The sequence below is a fragment of the Protomyctophum parallelum genome, assembly GCF_964188405.1.
Source record: "Protomyctophum parallelum genome assembly, chromosome: 7".
Lineage (NCBI taxonomy): Eukaryota > Metazoa > Chordata > Actinopteri > Myctophiformes > Myctophidae > Protomyctophum > Protomyctophum parallelum.
In genome coordinates this window covers 49,326,913-49,346,912 of record NC_139705.1, presented here as the reverse complement: position 1 = coordinate 49,346,912, position 20,000 = coordinate 49,326,913, and the positions used below count along the sequence as shown (strand labels likewise).

Below are 20,000 nucleotides of genomic sequence, written 5' to 3'. Positions count from 1 at the left end.
TGAGACAGCAGTGAGACAGCAGCGAGACAGCAGTGACACAGCAGTGAGACAGTATACTGACCTCAAAGGTGAGCTTGTTCTTCTCCTCGTTGTGGAAGGGCAGCTCGTCGTGGAGAACGTTGTTGAGGTATTCCTCCATGAAGGCCATGGTGTTGGAGAAGCGGTTCTTCTTGTTGTCCCGACTGTCGTCCATGTTGGAGTCGTAGCTGAGGGAAAAATACAACGATCACACACAGCATGAGATGCGCCCAGCAGTCTGCCGTCCCCCAGGCAGACGCGTGCACGTGCTTCTCGCCCTCAGGGTGTCTTACTGGTAGTAATAGTAGCAGTAACAGTAACTAACCCATACTCTTTGATAGTAATAGTAATACATGTAGCAGTAACAGTAACTAACCCATACTCTGTAATAGTAATAGTAATAGTAGCAGTAACAGTAACTAATCTGTAACTAATTCTGTAGTGTGGGAGTATACACTTTTCATGCCTTACTGAGAAACTTAATGTATAAATGTATGTGTCGGCTCAATGAGTCTCAAAACTGCATAATTATGCTGCTATGTAACCCCAGCTTCAGTAGCGCTAGGTACCCGTCTGCTTTTTGGAAGCACTGGTATGAATGTTTATTGTAAAATTGATGTTTTTATGGGTTAGGGGTGTTTCTTCTCTGTATGTAGTGTTTTATGTTGTCTGTTGTTTATTGGACCCTGAGTCTGAACAAATTAAGTTGATTGATTGATTGATTGATAATCCCTACTCTTTGATAGTGATGGAGGTGGGGATCTCGGTAACAGTAACTCATCCCTACTCTTTGATAGTGATGGAGGTGGGGATCTCGGTAACAGTAACTTATCCCTACTCTTTGATAGTGATGGAGGTGGGGATCTCGGTCCACAGCCGGGCGAACTTGACGGGCGTCACCAGCTCCTGGGGGTCTCGGTCCACGTGGGCGTGGAGCATCAGGCGGCAGAAGGACGCCCGCAGGTCAAAGGGCAGCGTCTCGTCCATCATGCACAGGAAGATCAGCTCCACGTCCAGCTGTTTGGAGATCTCATCTATGGCCAGGTACTGTCTGTCCAGACACATCCTGGCATACAGCTTCAGCTGGTACCTGGAAACACACACACACACACACACACATGGTACTGTCTGTCCAGACACATCCTGGCATAGAGCTTCAGTTGGTACCTGGACACACATGTATATGTACATGAATACCTTTAAAGAGGATATGTCACAATTGTTTTATTTTTATTTTTTATATATATATATTTTTTGTATTACTATTATTATTATTATTATTTGTTTGCATACTTCTATTAGTCTTCTATTATGTCTATGTATATTTGTATGTGCCTTTTATTTCATATGGTACAAGATACCGGGGTTGTGGCTCTTTCAGAGCAGGAACTCTGGGGGGAGGGGAGGGGGAAAAAAAGAGGCTATGTCACGGCCGAAAAATATCATATGTACTGTCTACTGTACATCACAAGGTCTCAGTGAAAATAGTGTGAAAACAGGGGCATTGCGCGTTTTGTACATGGACCATGGAGAGCTCTGTAGATTTAGAGTTATTGAGCTTTTTAGTCCGCCTGTATACAAGAAGTGAACGGCAGTGCGTGTGCACGAAACCTGTCTAGGATCGCTGAAGAAGAAAAGGCCAAGCCAAAAAAAATAATAATAATAATAATCAGCGATCCAGTTTGATATCAATAATAAAGCTTATCTGACGCAACGTTCCGCCAATAGCGGTTGCCGGTTCGATTCTAATTGGCGGAACGCAGTTCATTTGTTAAGTCATATAGGCTACCTAATGTAACGCAAAAATACTGCTAGCCTTATAAATGCAGTGTGTGTGAATAAATACCTGTAATAGGTCAGTACGTTCTCATCGTGGGCGTTTCCTTGTCTGGCCTCCTGGGCTAGCATTCTGATGCTTTTCTCACGTTTCTCATTCGCCTTATCTGTCCACACCAACCACACCTGCACACATTTATAAAATACATTATCAAGGGCACAAATATTTTCAGTTGCTTCTGATATACTACGCACTCGAAACATCACGTGTCTCGGTGCTTGAGTCCAAACAAGCCCTAAATGTACAGAATATAGGCAACACATGAACTTATTCACAGCCAACATTCTGTCATATTACCACCGAAAGTAAATCATGGGTACAAAAAGCACCTTCTCCTCCAAATAGACTGACTGCCTATAATGGAGGAGATTGAACAGTATGTTACAAGCTGCTTTGCCTTACACTTGGACAACCCTATAATCCTCAAGCCTCTGACACACACACACACACACACACACACACACACACACACACACACACACACACACACACACACACAGGACTAGTTTTGTGTAGCAAGACAACTATTCCACAATCAATGCTATAGAGTCAATCCGTCATCGGTTTGTCATTTCCCTTCACGGAAATATATGTATCTTTCAATATATTTTTTGAACATTTTTTTAATTCCCATTTCTTATAAGCAGCAAGTTACATAATGCGTTTGATTTACATTAGGACAAATACTGCTAAATAACAATTTCAAGTAATACTACATCAGTTCCACTGATCCAAGCAATACTACATCAGTTCCACTGATCCAAGCTGCAACACAATCGATTGATTGATCATAATTGTGTTCTGAAAATGCAGGCCAGAACACAGACAGACCTCATCTTCTTCTCCATAGTCGTCCAAGTTGAGGTATTCTCCCTGAGTCCCACCAAGGTGCGCTTCTTTGGGGACACGGCGCCTGGACACACACACACACACACACACACACACACACACACACACACACACACACACACACACACACACACACACACACACACACACACACACACACACACACGCACACACAAAGTGACTTCCTTAGTTCCTGTCCATCAATATATCCATCTAACTATCTACTGTAAAGTATATCTATCTATGTGTCTGCCTGTCTTCCTGCTTGCCTGCCTGTCAATCTATGTACTGCATTAATCTATCTAACGTGAAGGGAACGTGAACTATATCTACTTCATATAATGTAGTGTGTACAGTCAGTGTGTGTGTGTGTGACTGTGTGTGCGCACGTGTGTGTGTGTGTGTGTGTGTGTGTGTGTGTGTGTGTGTGTGTGTGTGTGTGTGTGTGTGTGTATATGTGTGGGAGTGGGGGTGAGGCTGTGGGGGTGGGGCTGTGGTGGGTGTGTGTGTGGTAGCAGTGAATGTCCATTCCCCACCCAGACCTGCTCAGTCATGTCTAGCTCAGTGTGTGGTTTCTCTTCAGAACGGATCAAAGCGTGGCGCTGGCCCACGGGGCAGACATACGTCCCGCTGATTAGACATTGTTCAGAACCTATAGAACCCTCAGGCGGGGCTGGAAACTAAGTACCATTTGGAGGTACTTTCTCTACTACTAGGCCTGACGTCCAAAGTCTTCTGAAAGAAATTATATTCAAAGATTTGTGCCGCGTTTTCACGATTAAAAAAAAATAGCAGACCTACAAGCTCATAGCGCGCCACTCGGTGGCGCGCTACGAGCTTGTAGGTCTGCTATTTTCCAATAGCTAAAGCATAACATAACACCAAAACGGGTTCCCGTCCAGAATGGGCTAGTACTTCTACTCCACTACATTCCAGAGGCAAATATTGTACTTTTACTCCACTACAATTATTTGAAAACTTTATTTACTAGTTACTTTTTCTAGATTTTGTTTATTATTACAAAACATACACTAAACCTTTTCAGCAGCCCTATATACTGTACATTTCTGACATGTACGAAATATCTGCAAGCTTACAATGTCGTAGCGATGTCATGTGACGCATTGTGAGCTTGTAGATCTGCTACTTTGAAACTTGAAATGGGACATTCTAATCTGCACAAGGAGTACTTTTACTTTTGGTACTTTAAGTACATGTGAGTACTTTTGCACCAGTGTCCCCAGACAGGCAGGCAGGGCTCTGCTGTGGTTGGTTCGGACATGCCCTACCCGGCTTGCACATGCATAGGAGAACAACTAGTAGTGGGGTGTGGTTGCATCATGTCTCTGATATGATTATCCCTGCTCTGTGTATTCTAAAATGCTGCTTCTCAAACTTAAGTCTGGCCTCAGTCAGTACCCCCTTTCCCTGACCTCTGAATCCAAGAACACCCTATACCACAACAACATTTTTCTTATATCAAAGATTTCCACTTGATTTTACAGTGTAGTTGAAATATTAAAATCAGACAGTGAGGTGAGGGGCGCCTAGAAATGTTTGTTTAACTGCCGTAAAAGAAACATTAAAAGTAAAAGTTCATAGACTTGGCTGCCATTCTGTTTGTTTAAAGTGCTCTAAACAAACATTAAAAGTCCATAGACGTGGCTGCTATATGACGTCATTTCAAAAAGCAGACGTTGGAGGGAATAGCACCCATCAAAAAGGTTGAGAGCGACTCTTCTCTTAGATCTACTGTGAGTACATGTGCAATGGGCTGTGAAGGAGACAGGCTGTAATGTTTCTGTCCAGCATACATCTTTTAAGTAACCTGGCTTTCTTAGCACAATTGAGTGAATAGCACTCTTTCTACAACACTAATCTATGTTCATACTCAATCACTCAGAGGCTCTTGGGTGGGGCAGTGGTAAAGTGCCTTGGGTGGGGCAGTGGTAAAGTGCCTGCCAACCATCGCAGAGTGTTCCAATGCAGTATGAGCCTCCGGCTTTGTCGATATATAGACTCTACTGTATATGAACACAATTGTAACCTCTCTCTCCCGTGTGCGGGGGGAGAGAGGGAGCGATATTTATCACTGCACCTACTCCTACTGGCACGGCACCGGTCCGCAAGGAGAGTTGGACGGGAGGGTTAGGAGCCCCCATCGTGGAGAGAAATATGGAATATTGGCATTAATTAATTGGGGGGTTTAATGAGGATGTCTTGGTTCTCAGGGTCAGTGTAATAGGGTCCATACTCAGTCTTAATGAGGATGTCTTGGTTCTCAGGGTCAGTGTTAGGGTCCATACTCAGTCTTAATGAGGATGTCTTGGTTCTCAGGGTCAGTGTAATAGGGTTCATACTCAGTCTTAATGAGGATGGCTTGGTTCTCAGGGTCAGTGTTATAGGGTTCATACTCAGTCTTAATGAGGATGTCTTGGTTCTCAGGGTCATTGTAATAGGGTTCATACTCAGTCTTAATGAGGATGTCTTGGTTCTCAGGGTCAGTGTAATAGGGTTCATACTCAGTCTTAATGAGGATGTCTTGGTTCTCCGGGTCAGTGTTATAGGGTCCATACTCAGTCTTAATGAGGATGTCTTGGTTCTCAGGGTCAGTGTTATAGGGTTCATACTCAGTCTTAATGAGGATGTCTTGGTTCTCAGGGTCAGTGTTATAGGGTTCATACTCAGTCTTAATGAGGATGTCTTGGTTCTCAGGGTCAGTGTTATAGGGTTCATACTCAGTCTTAATGAGGATGTCTTGGTTCTCAGGGTCAGTGTTATAGGGTTCATACTCAGTCTTAATGAGGATGTCTTGGTTCTCAGGGTCAGTGTTATAGGGTTCATACTCAGTCTTAATGAGGATGTCTTGGTTCTCAGGGTCAGTGTTATAGGGTTCATACTCAGTCTTAATGAGGATGTCTTGGTTCTCAGGGTAAGTGTTATAGGGTCCATACTCAGTCTTAATGAGGATGTCTTGGTTCTCAGGGTTAGTGTTATAGGGTTCATACTCAGTCTTAATGAGGATGTCTTGGTTCTCAGGGTCAGTGTAATAGGGTCCATACTCAGTCTTAATGAGGATGTCTTGGTTCTCAGGGTCAGTGTTATATGGTTCATACTCAGTCTTAATGAGGATGTCTTGGTTCTCAGGGTCAGTGTTATAGGGTTCATACTCAGTCTTAATGAGGATGTCTTGGTTCTCAGGGTCAGTGTTATAGGGTCCATACTCAGTCTTAATGAGGATGTCTTGGTTCTCAGGGTCAGTGTTATAGGGTTCATACTCAGTCTTAATGAGGATGTCTTGGTTCTCAGGGTCAGTGTTATAGGGTTCATACTCAGTCTTAATGAGGATGTCTTGGTTCTCAGGGTCAGTGTTAGGGTTCATACTCAGTCTTAATGAGGATGTCTTGGTTCTCAGGGTCAGTGTTATAGGGTTCATACTCAGTCTTAATGAGGATGTCTTGGTTCTCAGGGTCAGTGTTATAGGGTTCATACTCAGTCTTAATGAGGATGTCTTGGTTCTCAGGGTCAGTGTTATAGGGTTCATACTCAGTCTTAATGAGGATGTCTTGGTTCTCGGGGTCAGTGTTAGGGTTCATACTCAGTCTTAATGAGGATGTCTTGGTTCTCAGGGTCAGTGTAATAGGGTTCATACTCAGTCTTAATGAGGATGTCTTGGTTCTCAGGGTCAGTGTTATAGGGTTCATACTCAGTCTTAATGAGGATGTCTTGGTTCTCAGGGTCAGTGTTAGGGTTCATACTCAGTCTTAATGAGGATGTCTTGGTTCTCAGGGTCAGTGTTATAGGGTCCATACTCAGTCTTAATGAGGATGTCTTGGTTCTCAGGGTCAGTGTAATAGGGTTCATACTCAGTCTTAATGAGGATGTCTTGGTTCTCAGGGTCAGTGTTATAGGGTTCATACTCAGTCTTAATGAGGATGTCTTGGTTCTCAGGGTCAGTGTTATAGGGTTCATACTCAGTCTTAATGAGGATGTCTTGGTTCTCAGGGTCAGTGTTATAGGGTTCATACTCAGTCTTAATGAGGATGTCTTGGTTCTCAGGGTCAGTGTTATAGGGTTCATACTCAGTCTTAATGAGGATGTCTTGGTTCTCAGGGTCAGTGTTATAGGGTCCATACTCAGTCTTAATGAGGATGTCTTGGTTCTCAGGGTCAGTGTTATAGGGTCCATACTCAGTCTTAATGAGGATGTCTTGGTTCTCAGGGTCAGTGTTATAGGGTTCATACTCAGTCTTAATGAGGATGTCTTGGTTCTCAGGGTCAGTGTTATAGGGTCCATACTCAGTCTTAATGAGGATGTCTTGGTTCTCAGGGTCAGTGTTATAGGGTCCATACTCAGTCTTAATGAGGATGTCTTGGTTCTCAGGGTCAGTGTTATAGGGTCCATACTCAGTCTTAATGAGGATGTCTTGGTTCTCAGGGTCAGTGTTATAGGGTTCATACTCAGTCTTAATGAGGATGTCTTGGTTCTCAGGGTCAGTGTTATAGGGTTCATACTCAGTCTTAATGAGGATGTCTTGGTTCTCAGGGTCAGTGTTATAGGGTTCATACTCAGTCTTAATGAGGATGTCTTGGTTCTCGGGGTCAGTGTTAGGGTTCATACTCAGTCTTAATGAGGATGTCTTAGTTCTCAGGGTCAGTGTTATAGGGTTCATACTCAGTCTTAATGAGGATGTCTTAGTTCTCAGGGTCAGTGTTATAGGGTTCATACTCAGTCTTAATGAGGATGTCTTGGTTCTCAGGGTCAGTGTAATAGGGTTCATACTCAGTCTTAATGAGGATGTCTTGGTTGGGACTAACGGTTGGTCTCACCTCTGCACTTGCTTTGTTAACCGGCTACTTGGTACACAGTGAGTGAACTCAATACTCTGAACTTTTTCTATACTTTTTCCTCTCTTTATTATTCTTGTACTTGTCTTCTGTCTGTGTTTTTACTTACTTAGTCAAATTGTACCTTTGAAACTGGACAAAGGGATTAATTAGGACTGGCTAACTGCTATCAACTCAGCCATCAAACAGGCTCATTTGAACACTTAGCCACGCCCTCAATTTTCAGAACATAACCCTCCAACACTATATATAGTGCCCAGTTCCAAAGGCGATCTGACTAACGGTTGGTCTCACCTCTGCACTTGCTTTGTTAACCGGCTACTTGGTACACAGTGAGTGAACTCAATACTCTGAACTTTTTCTATACTTTTTCCTCTCTTTATTATTCTTGTACTTGTCTTCTGTCTGTGTTTTACTTAGTCACATTGTACCTTTCCAATCTCCTCTCTGTATCGTTCCAATTTCACCGCTGTATCGTTCCAATTTCTCTGCTGTATCGTTCCAATTTCCAACCCAAAAAATCACACAGGCCGACTAATATAGCCTAGTGTCCAATCCAAAGACCTGGACACCCAGACACATCCAGACACATCGAAGGAGGCCGTCCTAGGGGTTCTGTATCAACTTATTTCCTACTTCCTATTATTATGTTATAATTACTAGTTGTACCTTATTATTATTGTACCTTATTATTATTATTATTATTATTATCTCTTATACCTGTTTAGAATGTGCTTTCCCACCGTCCCTATACTGTCCTCCTCATGTCGCCCTAGACACTACTTCTCCAGTCACAGAGATCCGTCAAATCTCATCTATCCAGCTCGTTCACCCAGTCACCATATTGTGGTGGAGGGAGGACTATGGAACTGCCACGCAGCTACCAAAAAGAATATGCCTGAATTCATTTCAGGCCACGCCTCCCTCAAGTCTCTGCATTTCCTTGCTCTGACTGAAACCTGGATCACCCCAGATAACACTGCAACTCCCGCCGCGCTCTCTGTTTCACACAAGTTCACCCACACCCCTCGCCAAACAGGTACAGGGGGGGGTACAGGGCTACTAACATCCCCCAAATGGAATTTCCGTGTCTTAAATCTCTCTCACCTTTCTCTGTCCACATGTGAATTTCATGCTATCTCAATATCACAGCCAGTCCCCCTCATCCTCATTGTGCTATATCGCCCTCCTGGAACTCTCGGGAACTTCCTGGAAGAACTAGACTCTCTGATCAGCTCGTTTCCGGAAGATGGCACCCCTCTGATTCTACTGGGTGACTTCAACCTTCCTACCGCAGAGAAGTATCTTCCCGTTACATCCCTTCTGGCCTCATTTGACCTCTCCCTATCTCCCTCCCCTCCCACTCACAGGGCCGGTAATGTTTTGGACCTTGTGTTCTCCAGAGCCTGCTCTCCCTCCACACTCTCTGTTACCCCCTCAAGTAGGTCTGACCACCACTTCATAACCTTCTCCCTCTCTCTCTCCACCCTCCCGCCTAAACATACTAACCCCCCGAACGTCACCTCCCGACGCAATCTCAAATCCCTAAACCCCTCCTCCCTCTCATCCTCTATTCTCTCCTCTCTACCCTCCCTGGAGTCATTCCTCTCCCTCTCACCTGACACTGCAACCTCATCCTTCCTCTCCTCTATCTCATCTGCATTCGACCAACACTGCCCGCTCTCATCCAGGCCAGCTCGCTCATGTCCACCGGCTCCCTGGCTATCTGAAACTCTCAGATCTGAACGAACACCTCTAAGGGCAGCCGAAAGAAAGTGGCACAAGTCAAAGCTACCAGATGACCTTTCACACTTTCACTCACTCCTCTCTGCCTTTGCCCACTCACTAACCACTGCTAAAACCTCTTTCTACCACACCAAAATCCAATCCTGTACGTCTAACCCAAGGAAGCTCTTCTCCACTTTCACCTCCCTCCTTAAACCCCCTCCCCCCACTCAACCCTCATCCCTCACTGCTGATGTTTTTGTCAACTACTTCGAGAAGAAGGTTGATGATATCAGCAGCTCCTTTCCTCCCCTCCCACATAAAGTGGCATCTGACTCAACCAACACCAACCCCAACATACCATGCATGTCCTCCTTCTCTCCTCTTTCCCCAGACGAGGTTCTACAACTAGTAACATCCTCTAGACCTACCACTTGTCCTCTTGACCCTGTCCCGTCTCCAATCTTCCAGACCATCGCACCTGATCTGCTCCCCTTCATCACCTCCATCATCAACACCTCAGTAACCTCAGGCTGCGTCCCATCTGCCCTCAAGTCAGCCAGAGTAACACCACTCCTCAAAAAACCAACCCTTGACCCCTCAGATGTCAAGAACTACAGACCGGTATCACTCCTTTCATTTATTTCTAAAACCATTGAACGTGTCGTCTCCAACCAGCTCTCTCTCCATCTCTCACAGAACAACCTGCTGGATCCCAACCAGTCCGGATTCAAGAAGGCCCACTCCACAGAAACTGCCCTGCTGGCAGTCACAGAAGCACTACATGCTGCCCAAGCTGCTTCCCACTCTGCAGTACTGATTCTCCTAGACCTATCAGCAGCATTTGACACAGTGAACCACCAGCTGCTCCTAGAAACCCTAGCGGAGCTAGGCATCGGTGGAACGGCACTAAAGTGGTTCTCCTCCTACCTCACCGATCGGACCTACCAGGTTTCCTGGAAAGGTCTGCTATCATCCCCCCGAACCCTCCAAACTGGGGTCCCACAGGGATCTGTACTTGGTCCCCTCCTTTTCTCACTGTACACTAAATCCCTTGGCACTATCATCTCTGCTCACAATATATCCTATCACTGCTACGCCGATGACACACAACTGTTCCTATCCTTCCCCCCCTCTGCCACTCAGGTGGAAGAGCGCATCACTGCATGCCTGGCTGACATCTCACAGTGGATGTCCTCCAACCACCTCAAGCTGAACCCAGACAAGACTGAGCTTCTCTTCTTCCCAGCTAAGTCCTGCCCTATGCGGGAGCTAACTATTTCCGTAGACAACGCCCTGGTAACGTCTGTCCCAACAGCCAGGAATCTTGGTGTTGTCCTGGACAGTCAGCTCTCGTTCAAAGCTCACATCACAGCTGTCACTCGATCATGTAGGTTCACACTCTATAACATACGACGAATTAGACCGTTCCTCACCCAGGAATCAGCCCAGCTCCTAATCCAGACAACAGTCTTGTCAAAACTCGACTATTGTAACTCCCTCCTTACTGGCCTACCAGCATGTGCACTTAAGCCTCTCCAGCTGATCCAAAATGCAGCAGCTCGCTTGGTCTTCAACCAGCCAAAATTCTCACATGTCTCCCCCCTGCTCCGCTCCCTCCACTGGCTCCCGGTCGCTGCCCGCACAGAATACAAAACTCTGATGCTGGCATTCAAAGCAACCAAAGGTATGGCTCCCCCATATCTTACAAGTATGATTGAACCCTACAAACCCTCCCGCGCACTCAGATCAGCCAACGCAGGGAAACTGGAAGTACCCTCACTAAAAACGCCGGGACAACGCTCCACACGTCCCAAACTCTTCTCCCTTCTGGCTCCAAAACTGTGGAATGCACTTCCCATTGCAGTCAGAACTGCAGCATCACTCCCAATCTTCCGCCGTAGCCTGAAAACCCACCTTTTCAGACTCCATCATGGCCCATAGCACTTACCCTAACCCCTTAGATAGCATTTCTGTTGGCTTAGATAGCATTTGACACAGACTTATAGCATGTTATGTAGACAGCACTATATTTGTATTGTATATAGTCATAGCACGCCATAGTACATATGTATAGCATAGTAGTGAATATGTATAGTTTATTATGTATAGTGTATGTATAGCTTCATCATATAGATATTCCACTGTTACCTTCTTAGCTTACGCATGTTTCATGATAGATGCTTTTATGTGATGTATTCCCATGCTTTTGTTCTTGCTTAAATGTAAGTCGCTCTGGATTAAGAGCGTCTGCTAAATGCCTAAATTGTAAATTGTAAATTGGTTCTTGGGGTCAGTGTTAGGGTTCATACTCAGTCTTAATGAGGATGTCTTGGTTCTCAGGGTCAGTGTTATAGGGTTCATACTCAGTCTTAATGAGGATGTCTTGGTTCTCAGGGTCAGTGTAATAGGGTTCATACTCAGTCTTAATGAGGATGTCTTGGTTCTCAGGGTCAGTGTTATAGGGTTCATACTCAGTCTTAATGAGGATGTCTTGGTTCTCAGGGTCAGTGTTATAGGGTTCATACTCAGTCTTAATGAGGATGTCTTGGTTCTCAGGGTCAGTGTTATAGGGTTCATACTCAGTCTTAATGAGGATGTCTTGGTTCTCAGGGTCAGTGTTATAGGGTTCATACTCAGTCTTAATGAGGATGTCTTGGTTCTCAGGGTCAGTGTTATAGGGTTCATACTCAGTCTTAATGAGGATGTCTTGGTTCTCAGGGTCAGTGTTATAGGGTTCATACTCAGTCTTAATGAGGATGTCTTGGTTCTCAGGGTCAGTGTTATAGGGTTCATACTCAGTCTTAATGAGGATGTCTTGGTTCTCAGGGTCAGTGTTATAGGGTTCATACTCAGTCTTAATGAGGATGTCTTGGTTCTCAGGGTCAGTGTTATAGGGTTCATACTCAGTCTTAATGAGGATGTCTTGGTTCTTGGGGTCCAGGACACATTTACAGATGAGCTCCTGAGTGGCAGGAATCGCAACGTTGTTGGAAACGCACAGATCTGACAGGTAGTCCAGGAACCTGGTGACACGCACACACACACATGGACACACACACACACACACACACACACACACATGCACACAAATGCACACACAAAAACACACACCATCAGTTATGTTTTGTCTCTTTTTATTGTAAGTCTCTTGTTTGTATGTTTTTTGCTATTTTTTGTCCGATCTGTAATTCTCTGGTAAATCATTACTGAAATGCTTTTATGCCAAAAATCATAATAAACAGATGTTTATTTTATGTTTATTTTATGTTTACAAGAAGAAAAAAAAACACACACGCCATCAATTGTCTGAAACTTAGTGCACATATTTTATCATCATGTAATTTTTCTCTCTGCCCCTCTCTTATCCCTGGTTTTACCTGGGTTATCCATCCCTGGTTTAACCTGGGTTATCCATCCCTGGTTTTACCTGGGTTATCCATCCCTGGTTTTACCTGGGTTATCCATCCCTGGTTTTACCTGGGTTCGCTATCCCTGGTTTTACCTGTGTTATCCATCCCTGGTTTTACCTGGGTTCTCTATCCCTGGTTTTACCTGGGTTCTCTATCCCTGGTTTTACCTGGGTTATCCATCCCTGGTTTTACCTGGGTTATCCGTCCCTGGTTTTACCTGGGTTCTCTGTTCTTGCGGACCAGTCTGACGAAGGTCTCCACCTCGGTCTTGGTGATGTGTTTCTCCAGCAGCTTCCTGTTGTTGTGCAGCAGAGCGGTGATGGTGTCTTCAGCCAGGATGTCGTAGCCGATCTGACTCTGCATCACTCCAAACTGCTTGGCTATGTGTTCCTGAAGACACACAGGCAGACAGAAAAGGTTGTCTTGCTCAAGGACACTTTGACAAAGTGTTGCAGGGATTCAACCCCACAAACCTCATTCTTCCACTCTTCTGACTTGTTTTGACATCTTTCCCTCATCCTCTCTCCTTTCCTCATCTGGTTTTTGATGTCATCTCTTTGGTATTTGAGGTCAGCTTGCCTTATGTTTAGGTTATCATTAACCCATTTAGACCTGAGGCCGATTCTGAAAAAATAGTTTTCTTAAAAAAACTATATTTCTATGTCAGTAGTGCTCAACCTTTTTCATGTACACAATTATCTGTATTTGGCCACGGACCCCCATCGTAAAAATATGTTGTTCCCAGGGATCTCACAGAAGCAAATATTTGAGTTAAAAACGTTCACTGCGAAAGAATATATATTCAAAGATTTGCGCCACATTTTCACGATTTTTCTAAAATAGCAGATCTATAGCTCTACAAGCTCTATTTTCCAATAGCTAAAGTATAACATAATGCTTAGAAGTTAGAACACCAAAAGGGGTTCCCGTTTTGAATGGGTTAAAGCCTGACCAATGACAGATATATTTGCCTGAAGCTAGACCACTGATTAATTCATGTTTTGGCCCATATTGGCCCTCATTTATCAACCGTGCGTACGCCAAAATATGGGCGCACGCCGAAATTACCGACATTTTCGGCATTTAACATTTCCGGCAAAGCTTGAAATTGAACTTGAGTAGGACAAATAGTCACGTCTGGTCGCGAGCTGGCGTACGCTGTTTTTCTGTTTTACACAAGCGGAGCAGCCTTGTCTGAACTGCTGAGAGGCTGTCACAGGCATCAAAACATATGTATTCACTCCTAAAATGTTTATATAAAAGGTATGTATAATGTATATGGGCTACATGTAAAAAATAAATAAATAAAAATGTTAAGGAATACATGTGTCATATGAAATTAGTAGGAGATAAAATCGCGCAATTAAAAACAATGTTGCAAGAGATGCTTAAGCCATTTAAACAGTGTTTTGCATGAGCGCATACATGCGAGGATTTGGGCTGTCTGTGCTGAAATATTTCCATGACGGGACGTTGGAGAGTATAGTGCAGCAGCTGCTGCAGCTCAGCTGCGGAGAGTCCCAACGTGCAGGTATCCTACTGTAGCCTAATCTACAGCATGAAGGCCGATGTATTTCTTACGGTATGTGCAATATAATAAACCCGACGCGTCGCTCGAATGCCAAATGTACCGTGCCAGGCTCCCAGCGCAAGTGGGAACTGCATCGGAGATATAGGTATATTACCCAGCCAGCCCATGCACCAGCCACATGAGGCTATGGTTTTGGCTGCACATTCATATAACAGTGACTAACGACTGCGAGGCAATCTAAATAGACTGGCGAACGTCGGAACGTGCATGGTCAGTTGGTCACGGACGGACCACTGTGATAGAGAGAGACAGACAGACAGACAGGACAGAAGGAGCAGCACCTGCAAAACAGCAGCGTGTGTGTGCCTATTTGTTATTTAATTATGGTTCACAGGTTCAGGTTTTCGTTCACTAATATATCTTGTTGTATATTAAATTAAAAATACTTTAATAATTTAATATACAACTAACAACACACAGTTAAAGTTGCAAATAGCGATATGTGCGTGCGTGCGTGCGGGGGGTGAGGGGGAAGCGAAGCGAGAGGAGAAACAGACAGCTTTATTTAATGTGTCATGTAGGTGCGTGCGTGCATGACAGCAAGGCAAGCGAGGTGAGAGGGAAACAGACAGGGACCCTGCATGAATTAAATAAAGTTGTAGGCCTACCCTGTCACAGGGTAGGCCTACAACTTTATTTAGTTGTCTGTTTCTCCTCTCGCTTCGCTTCCCTTGCTGCCCGCCTCACCCCCCGCACGCACGCTTTATTTAATTCATGCAGGTGTTCGTTCTTTATTTGTTTAACAACACACCAGTTAGTTGGGCTTGCAAGTTGCGTGTGCGTGCTGTGCGTGTGTATGAGAGAGGGGGGTGAGGCGAGCAGCAAGGCACGGGAGAAACCTATTTTTTCATGTAACCATGGTTTCAGGAAACGTATTGCCGTTGTTCATGTCGCAAAAACGAGGGCGAGGCTTGATTTCTTAGGGCGTGCCAGATCAAATTCAGCCGTGACATTTATTAGCGTGAGAACAAAATTAAGGAAGGATCAGCTGTTTGGATCACTTTATAAATGCCGTGGCGACGTGGGTGTACTACGAAACCTGCACTCGAATCTGTGGCAGATTTTACACTCGATTGATAAATGAGGGCCATTGTCCTTAAAAGGTGCAAAAATTAAATCTGTTCTAATCTATTTGTAAAACGTAGATTTGTTTTAAAAAAATGATTGCAGATCCTCACAGCTCACAACGCAGCATAATGAAACATGTGAGCTCGTAGACGAGTTATTTAGGAAAATCTTTGAAAGCCTTTGATAGGTCTACAAATGTTTCGCCCATTATGACATAGACACACCAGATTGAAAGTGATAACAAATCACATGGGGCTGAATAATTGCTGATACCAATGTAATAGAAGTGACAAGTCAAATGAGGGCTGATACTGTATTCATCTGTCTCTAGTTTTTTTTTTTTACAGTAATCTCACCTGGTTGTTTGCAGTAATCTCACCTGGTTGTTTGCAGTAATCTCACCTGGTTGTTTGCAGTAATCTCACCTGGTTGTTTGCCGTAATCTCACCTGGTTGTTTGCCGTAATCTCACCTGGTTGTTTGCCGTAATCTCACCTGGTTGTTTACAGTAATCTCACCTGGTTGTTTGCAGTAATCTCACCTGGTTGTTTGCCGTAATCTCACCTGGTTTTTGCCGTAATCTCACCTGGTTGTTTGCCGTAATCTCACCTGGTTTTTGCGGTAGTCCTCCTGGGAGTGGCGTAGCACACGGTAACAGAGGCGGAGCATGTACTGGTAGGGGGCGTTCTTCTGGTCTGACAGCTCCTCCAATCGCAGCAGAGGCCCCTCCCCTGCCTTCTCCTTAAAAGGAGCCTTCAGGATGCCAAAGATCTGACATTGCACCAGAAGAAGAAATGTTATCAAGGCCTGACATGTTAATTTGTTGAAGACATTCTATGAACAAAGACAATTACAAGCGCTCCGCTCATCCTCTCTGTGTAGACCATGCTATGGCTCGTGGCTAGGCTGAGTTAGGATCAGAATATATTGCAGTGCAAAGGTCCTGGGTTCGATTCCCGCTCGGGACGCCTGATGGAGGGGAAAGGAACTGGTTGGTTGGACGCGCTACGTCCAACCAGGGAAACTCCCCCCTGTCAGGTGTAAAGGAGCAACTTGGACACTCATGCATGAAGTTCAAGTCCATTGCTCTCCCCAGGTTGGCGGAGGGTGTGTAGAGTCCAGGATCACATTAGATAATTGACACAGGGGTGAAAAATGGGTTACAAAATTGTGGGATAAAAATTATAGAAAAAAAAAAAAAAAAGAAAAAGCCTTGCTCTATATATGCAGATCTAGGTGATGATCCAGTCTTCTCCATGTATGAGAAGTTAGATGAGGTCAGTGTCATGATCTTCACATTATGGAGATGGCTATATATGGTGGCGTGACGTGTCACATCAGTTCCTGTGGGATGGTTTTGGGATGGTTCTGAAGGTCCACCCACCTGCTTGAGGATGTTCTGTTCCCTCATGAGTTTCTGCCTCTCTCGGTTGGCTTTGGACATGGTCACATCCAGGACGGCCTGTCCACTGTTCACAACATCGGCTACGAAAAACACCACGTCTTCCAACAGCTTGATGGCGAACCTGAAACATACACAAAATACCAATGGTTAGAGAGCCCGCCTCGGAAGGCGAAAAGGTCCCAGGTTGGATTCAAGGCCTCGGCAATGTATCAAAGCAAGACCTTAACCCCAAACTATATAAATATACCGTGACAAAAAACACCCCAAGGAGTGGGCCTCAAAATTATTATTATTATCATTATTTTAAATGATACCGCTGTAATACAGAAGGGACTAGCGCAGCCTAACTTTGCTGTCACTGGGAGTCCCAATTTAGATTTGATACTGAATTATATTACTCTTTTTTGATGTCAGACTGTATAGGACAGACAGTTTTATTTAGGGCAGAATGCACGCATGCAAGAACGGGGAAGTGGTTTACACTAGTGCAATTGTGACCATGATGCAATTGTGACCAAGGCGCCATCCAGGACACGCTCGCGCACACACAAACAACCATGCACGCACACACACTCACTCACACACACACACACACACACACACACACAGACCTGCGGTCGTTGGGGCTGATGAAGCCCTGGGTGAACTGCTCCACCACGGTGCACAGCATGGCGCTGGCGTCGTTGGCAAAGTCCAGGTCTCTGATCTCCATCACGGGCACCGAGACGATGGCAAACGCCTCCTTATCCTCCTTAGTGGGACATGTCCCCAACTGCACACACACTTTAATCATTTATTTATGTCCACATAAGAGATACAATACAACCACACTAATATTTACAAGGTGCTGTACAGAGTGCAATCAGCAAATCCCGGACAAATACCCACACACCCTTCAGGGGTACAAGTAACAGACAAATACCCACACACCCTTCAGGGGTACAAGTAACAGACAAATACCCACTCATACACCCTTCAGGGGTACAAGTAACAGACAAATACCCACACACCCTTCAGGGGTACAAGTAACAGACAAATACCCACTCATACACCCTTCAGGGGTACAAGTAACAGACAAATACCCACACACCCTTCAGGGGTACAAGTAACAGCGTCTTTGCCATATTTGGCGGCTACCGATAGTAGAAGAGATTGCACAGAATTCCGCGAGCCGTTTGGCTGCTTCTTTTGGCCTCCCAAGTTGTTGGAAGCCTCTTACAACCAGACTGTGTACGTGTTCTAAGCTGCCGAAGATAAACACAAGTAGATTGCACCTGTAGCCTAGCTCTATGATGGTCTGGAGGACACACACACACACACACACACACGACTAGACAGACTTATAGATGAATCACATGAACCCTAACATCCCTGTGACGATACAAGCTCTCAACGCGTCACATGTTCATTTGATCATTTGATGTGTTTATTATATTATAATTGATTCACTTTACATTTGATCATTTGAAGTATTTGTTTTTGAATATTTATTTTCAATTTAGAGATTTGGTTTTGCTTGCTTGATACTTTATGATTAACCCTTGGGGAACAAAATCTGCTAAAATGGGGGCCTTGCCATCATTTGATTATGTCTGGTGGTAGTAAGAGTTTACATACTACCCTAAGTACCCTCACCAGAGACATAGGCCTGTCTCAATTATTACATAATCGCAATTATTTGAAATAATAGCAATTATTTTTGCATAATAATCAATAATGTCTGTGTTGAAAATTGTATATTTTGTACATGTACCGGTAATGTAATCATTAATCACAATTATTTTGTGACAAAGAATCCTCAACTCAGATCCTGACAGTCCTACACACACAGTGTACTAAGTTACTAACCATGAGCCGGATGGGTCTCTCCTCGTCGATGTCTATGGGAACGTTGGTACTCTGGATCCATGTGTTGGTGCAGAGATGTCTCAACCGCACGTACGAGTTCCTGATGGGGAGACAAGCGGCAGTGAGAACTGGTAAGTGGTCAAAACACATGCTAGGGTGCTAGGAACACCACTAGGGCTCTATGCAATATCCTGGGTTCGGGATTTAAACCCTTTTCCATCCATGATCTCTCACAGGATTCTTTTAATTTTGGGAGTTCCCTTTAACTTGGTCATCAGTTCACCGTGTAACAGTACACTCCAAGTGCATAACAAATAAATATTCTAAAACGGTTAGTCCCAATACTTGATTCTGATTGGCTGGTTACCGTCACGTGACCAGTGTAAATTTCATCGATAACCCACACCTTCAATCACTTTACATCATTCGCAGCTGATTCCGCATCTCTGTAGCTGTACTGGGGAAGGGGAGCGCTTGATTGCCTTACAAACACATGCCGTGCGGGCGTCTAAGCGCCCCTGTAAAGACATCAAGCGCTATTCTCCCGTCACATAGCCTACTTGCAGCAAAAAAAGGAAGTGATGTGGCTCGCTCTGGTGGCGCAAAGCGTAGCTACTTTTGTGAATTTAATAGTTTTATTAGATTAATATTGCTATATGTTTGTAACCGTTTTAGTAAAGCAATAAGCTAAATAGTGAATTGTAATTTTTACATAGTCCATCCATCTATCCATCTTGAACCGCGTATCCGTAGTATTGGGTCACATGCGTACGGTATGTCACAACAGCTAACCCAAAAGAGCCGTTTTTTGTCCAGTGCCCACTCTGGTCTGGAAACGGCACTTTTCTGACCTTTGACAACGGTAGAAGGCCTGGCGCTCGGAATTTTACACCTCTCCCGCTTAGCGAAGAGTGGGGTGTTGTAGAGGGGGTCTCCCCAAACGCGTGCGTATGTCACAACAGCTGTTTTTTGTCCAGTGTCCTATTTGTAACGGAATAAGCACTCCAGTGAATACTTTGTTAATGTTAATAAAAATACACTGAAAAATAATTTGTGTTGAATATTTTCATTTAAATACTCAATGTATTGTTTTAATGTGCAAATTAATCGTTTTTGTTTACTTTAGCGGGTACTTTTATTTTGAAGAGCTCGGCCACCGAAGTCTTATCCTAGCTGACTGAACACAGCTGTGTGTGGAGCAAGGGGCCAGTGAGGCGCTCCAACGTGGCCCTAGTGGTAAGAGGAAGGACTGCAGGCGGACCCGTGGATTCATGACGAGGAAACCCCCGTGCAGCTGGGCTTTATAACATTGAGCGCTCGGTTGCACTTCCGCATTGGACCACCAAAATGTGGTGGTCCAATGAGGAAGTAGACGTTTTGAGACGGTCCTTCCGGGTGCT

General features: G+C 44.5%; 1 protein-coding gene across 1 annotated transcript in view; it reads right to left on the bottom strand.

The window, feature by feature from the left end:
• itpr3 (inositol 1,4,5-trisphosphate receptor, type 3) overlaps positions 1-20,000 on the bottom strand; it is a 109,745-nt gene that overhangs the window by 59,734 nt on the left and 30,011 nt on the right. The window contains 10 exon segments of the mRNA XM_083770005.1: positions 62-206; positions 857-1,108; positions 1,865-1,980; positions 2,687-2,768; positions 12,183-12,302; positions 12,907-13,079; positions 15,957-16,118; positions 16,732-16,873; positions 17,364-17,524; positions 18,601-18,700. Coding sequence (XP_083626131.1) covers positions 62-206; positions 857-1,108; positions 1,865-1,980; positions 2,687-2,768; positions 12,183-12,302; positions 12,907-13,079; positions 15,957-16,118; positions 16,732-16,873; positions 17,364-17,524; positions 18,601-18,700 — 1,453 coding nt within the window.